Here is a 4,833-nt window from a genome sequence, read left to right as displayed (position 1 = left end):
CGCCACCGCCTCCCATTTCCCTCCCCCTCCCCCAATCAAGTCCCCCTCTCTGGAATTATTTTTTGATGAACTCCAAGTTTTAGTTTGAAAAGAAGAAAAAGTATTAGGATACGATGGGTGGTAGTGGCGCACACTTTTAATCCTAGTACTCAGGAGGATCTCTGTGAGTTCAAGACTAGCGTGGTCTACAAAATGAACTCCAGGATATCTAGGGCTATGCAGAAAAAGAACAACAAAAAATAATGGGATGGAAGACAGTGATGGTCACACAAGGATGTGAACGTTCTTAATGCTACTTTATTGGACATCTTAAAAGAGCCAAGTAGTGATGCCTCATGACTTTAATCCCAGCACTGGGAAGGCAGAGGCAGGTGGAGCAGGTGGATCTCTGTGAGTTTGAGGCCAGTCTGGTCTATAGAGAGAGTTCCAGGACAGCCAGGGCTACACAGAGAAACCCTGTTTCGGGACAGAAAAAAAAAAAAAAAGCTGGGCATGATGTTACAGGACTATAGTACCCACATTCAAGAGACAGAAGCAAAAAGATCATGAGTTCAAAGTCAACCTGGGATACAGAGTGAGATCTCTTTAAAAAAAAAAAAATGAAGGGCACAGGGGCTATAGGGATAGCTCAGCAATTAGGAGCACTTGTTCTTGCTCCTAAGATTAAATTTTAAATAAGAACTAGATTAAATTTTTTTCTTTTTTTTCCCTCCCATTCAGGTCTTTATTAGGTAGATTAAATTTTCAGCACCCACATGGTAGCTCACAACCATTCATAACTCCAGTTTCCGGAGACCCAGTGTCCTCTTCGGACCTCAGGTACCAGGCACAGGTGTACATGCAAACAAAACACTCATACAGTTTGTGTGTGTGCGCGCACACACGTATGTTGATGTATTTGGTGTATATAGTCACACACACATATGTTTGATCTTGCTTTTTCATTTTTTTTTTGACACAGGATCTCTCTATGTGATCATGTAGACCTGGCTGGCCTCAAATTCAGAGAATCCCCTGCCTCTGCTCTCAAGAGGCAGGCAGAAGCAGGTGGATTTCTGTGAGTTTGAGGGCTACCTGGTCTACATAACAGGTAGTAGGGCAGCCAGGGCTACATAGTGAGACCCTGTCTCAAAAACAAAGCAAACCACGCAAGGGTTGAGCCTGGAGGGGATGGCACATGACTATAATCTGAGCATTCAGGAGGTGAAGAATCGGGGGTTGGAGGCCAGCCTGGGCTACACGGAGGCCAGCCTGGGCTACAGGGAACCTAGTCTTCAAGGAACAAAACGAAGATCAAGGCTGTAGAATGCTTGCTTGCTCAGCATGTGCCAGGCCCTGCATTTGAGTTCTACCACAAATAAATCCATAAATAGGGTAAATGCTAAGCTTGAGGTTTTTTTCATAGTCTTTATACAGTTAGACAACATATTAAAAGGTGGCAAATGCCATGGAGAAAAGAAAGATGGCTACAGCAGGCTAGAGCTAACGCAGGCTAGAGCTAACGCAGGCTAGAGCTAACGCAGGCTAGAGCTAACGCAGGCTAGAGCTAACGCAGGCTAAAGCTACAGCAGGCTACAGCAGGCTACAGCAGGCGCGAGACTTGGGGTGCAGTTCACAGCCGGCTGAGAGGGCAGTAACAGAGAAGGCGTGGATGTGATCAGGGAGTCTGCATTGCAGATCTCTGAGGCAAGTGTGGGCCCAGGCAGGGGACAGTCAGTACAAAGGTCCTTAGGCAGGACCCGTGGGCTGAAGGCAGTGAGCAAGGAAGATGGAATCAGGAGATAATGTGGAGAAAATGGGACACCTCACAGGCAGATGTAAGGACTTCAACTCTGTGGGTTGAAGTAGGCTCAAGTCTTAAGTAAGTTGACAGAAAAAATGTTGAACAGTACTTGGGGCATTAAGTGTTTGCCATGATCATTTCAGGAGGGCTCAACGGGAGAAGTGGCCTTCGGGAAACTACAGGCCAGAGCCACAAGTGGGCAATGCCTGGTAATCACTTCATCTCAGTCTCTCAGTGTGACCCTGCTGACGGGGTCTCACTGGTGGCCTTAGGAAGTTCCGGGGAAAGGAATGTCAGCATTTCGGTGGTTTGCAGGAGGGGTTTTGGAGTAGGAACTGCACTAACCTGGGAGGAGACCCAGCTAGGGCTAACACTAACCAACCGGCTCAGACCCGGCCTCTTTGGGTCTCTGGGCCTGAGCAGATGCATCCTGGGAGGAATGCAAGGGCCCCTCAGCCTCTGAGCCACCCCATGCGTTTCTGACTCACACCCAGGCACTTGCTACCCAGACAGCAGCCTAAGGAGTTTCCAGCAACTTTCCTGGAGTAGCTGTCACAACTGACCAAGCAAAAGTCCTCAGATCTCCCTCTCACAGGGAGGCCTTGCTGGCCCCCCTCCTCCTTCCACCCCATCACATCGCCTCCTCAGAGAACAGGGCTCCTCCTCAGTCTTCCCCAAACACTCCATCCTCCTAGGCAGGCAGCTGAACAGCAATGCCCGCCTAGGAACCCGATTTGACTGCGAGTGACCCTGTGCGGCAGCGCATCAGAGAGCGGCTTCCTATTGGCTGGGCCTCATGAGGCGATGTGGGAGCAGGGCCCCGCCCTCCACCAGCTGCCAGGAGGCCGGCATGGGGCCAAGTCTCACAGGCTGGCGCTCAGGGCTCCCTGAGCAGTTTGCCCAGGTAAAGAAGGCTCTCCTGCCCTCCTCTCCAGCCCCTTGGCCATGAGGTCTGGATCAAAGGCTCCAAACTGGGCTTCTGCCAGGGGCTGGCAGGATTGGGGTGGGTGGGGGGCCTCGTGGGAAAGGAAACTGTGGAGGTGCAGAAGCTGCTGGAAGAGCTTTGAAGGCCGGAGACCAGGTATGGGCGCCCCTGGGGCAGGAAGGCGCCCACTTAAGCTTGGATGGGCTGGAGATGAAAGGGGTACACCCCCCGCCCCCTGAAGCAGGATGTCCTGGAGGGAACCAGAGCCCCGGCTTGGCCTGTCTTGTGCGTCTCCACCGCTGTCTGATCTATGGTAACTGCCTCCCACAACTTGCCCCACAGGCTGAATCTGGCTCTGGATTCCATTCTCAGAATGGCCCCTACCATTAACCACCCTGGAGGAATGTCAACTTGTATATCAGTACCTGCCCGGCACTCTTTTGAGTGCTTTCCCTATTAAAATCCTCACCATACCTCTGTTTTACCTAAGGTTCAGAGATGTTAAGTAACTTGCTCATGACAGCACAGCTGTTGGTCATGAAGCTGCCATTCAAACCCAGGCAAGCTCCTGACCGGTCTAAAGACCTACTTCTGCCGCTATAGAAGTGCCGAGTGGGAGAAAGAAATGAGGGCTCCAGCTTCACCAAAATAACTGGCTGGGTGTCCCAGTGTCCATGTCTGGGGCCGCTAAGGCCTCAGCCTGGGCTTTTGACACCTTCGAGCTTTTGTGTCATTCCTTCCGCTCAAGCCCCAGACTGTGACAAGAGACAGGACCTAGGGCCAGAGAGCGAAGCCTGGCCTTCAGCACGTGGTAGGAGCGTCTCTACTTACCAGGGCATGAGGCGGCCCAGGCGGGTCCAGGAGGACTTGCTGATGCAGAAGCCCACCAGAGGGTCAGTGAAGGCATCCCAGGCTCGGCCCACGAAAAGGATAATGGAAGCAGGGAGTGGGTCCACCTGCCACGGGGAAGAGGACAAAGAAGAGTCATTCACCTCAGCGGGGCTTCCCTCAGTGCCACAGCCAGGCTGGCAAGACCTGCTCCCACCTGCAGCCTTTAACATTTCCACTCAACCCTTTCTCTGTTCGAGACAGGGTTTCTCTGTGCAGCCCTGGCTGTCCTGGAACTCGCTCTGTACACCAGGCTGGTCTTGAACTCAGAGATCCACCTGCCTCTGCCTCCCGAGTGCTGGGATCAAAGGCGTGCGACACCCAGTTTCACTCACGCTCTTAATAGTGACAGAGGCGGATCCAGAGGTTTAGCTCAGTGGTAGCATGATTGCTTGCCTAGAATGGATGAGGTGTTGGGTTCAATTCCCCCACACTGTAAAAAACAATGACAACAGCAGCTGGGCATAGTGGTGCATGCCTTTAATCGCAGCATCCCGTGGTCAGAGGCAGGCAGATCTCTGTGAGTTCAAGGCCAGCCTAGTTTACTAGTGAGTTCCAGGACAGTCTACATAGAGAGATCCAGTCTCCCAAAAGCAAAATAATAGTAATAATAATAACTAATAATAATGATGGTGATGACAATAGCATCTCTCTGGTAATTGTATTATCAAAGTAGGACTGTTTGAAGCATTTCTGGATCTTTCCTTCCTTCTGATGCACTTAAAAACATCTTGTCAGGGCTGCAGAGATGGTTCAGTGGTTAAGAGCATTGACTGCTCTTCCAGAGGACCACAGTTCAATTTCCAGCACCTACATGGCAGCTAACGACTGTCCATAACTCCAGTTCTAAGGGGATCATCTGGCACCTTTTTCTGGCCTCATGGGCACTGAACATGCATGGTACCCAGAAGTGGTACACAGACATTCATCCAGCCAAAATACCCATTCACATAAAAAAAAAATCTCAGCTAACAGAATGAACACAGAATCATTTCCTTCCTTCCCTCTCACAGCTCTGAGCCCTGACCCCCTGATGACAGAGCTAGTATGACTGGGCAATCACAGTGAACCTCAGTTTCCCCAGCTGCATAAGAGTTATAGGTTGTAGTGTATTTTATGAGGCCAGGCTTTATCCTGGGTATGGTAAAAGGAATTGATAGGTGCTTTCTTCATCTTCTTTTTTTTTTTTTTTTTTTTGGTTTTTTTTTGAGACAGGGTTTCTCTGTGGTTTTGGAGC

At 50.4% G+C, this 4,833-nt stretch overlaps 1 protein-coding gene across 4 annotated transcripts in view; it reads right to left on the bottom strand.

Annotated features, from left to right (window-relative positions):
- The window catches only part of Mfsd2a (major facilitator superfamily domain containing 2A), a 15,592-nt gene that overhangs the window by 6,783 nt on the left and 3,976 nt on the right, over window positions 1-4,833 (bottom strand). For all 4 annotated transcript variants that reach the window (XM_013348331.2, XM_005353304.2, XM_026782321.1 and 1 more), the window contains exon 3: window positions 3,540-3,664. In XM_013348331.2, coding sequence (XP_013203785.1) covers window positions 3,540-3,664 — 125 coding nt within the window. The remainder of the gene's footprint in view (window positions 1-3,539; window positions 3,665-4,833) is intronic.

This window comes from Microtus ochrogaster, chromosome 10 (genome assembly GCF_000317375.1).
Source record: "Microtus ochrogaster isolate Prairie Vole_2 chromosome 10, MicOch1.0, whole genome shotgun sequence".
NCBI classification, from domain to species: Eukaryota; Metazoa; Chordata; class Mammalia; order Rodentia; family Cricetidae; genus Microtus; species Microtus ochrogaster.
This window is presented reverse-complemented; position numbering and strand designations above follow the sequence as displayed.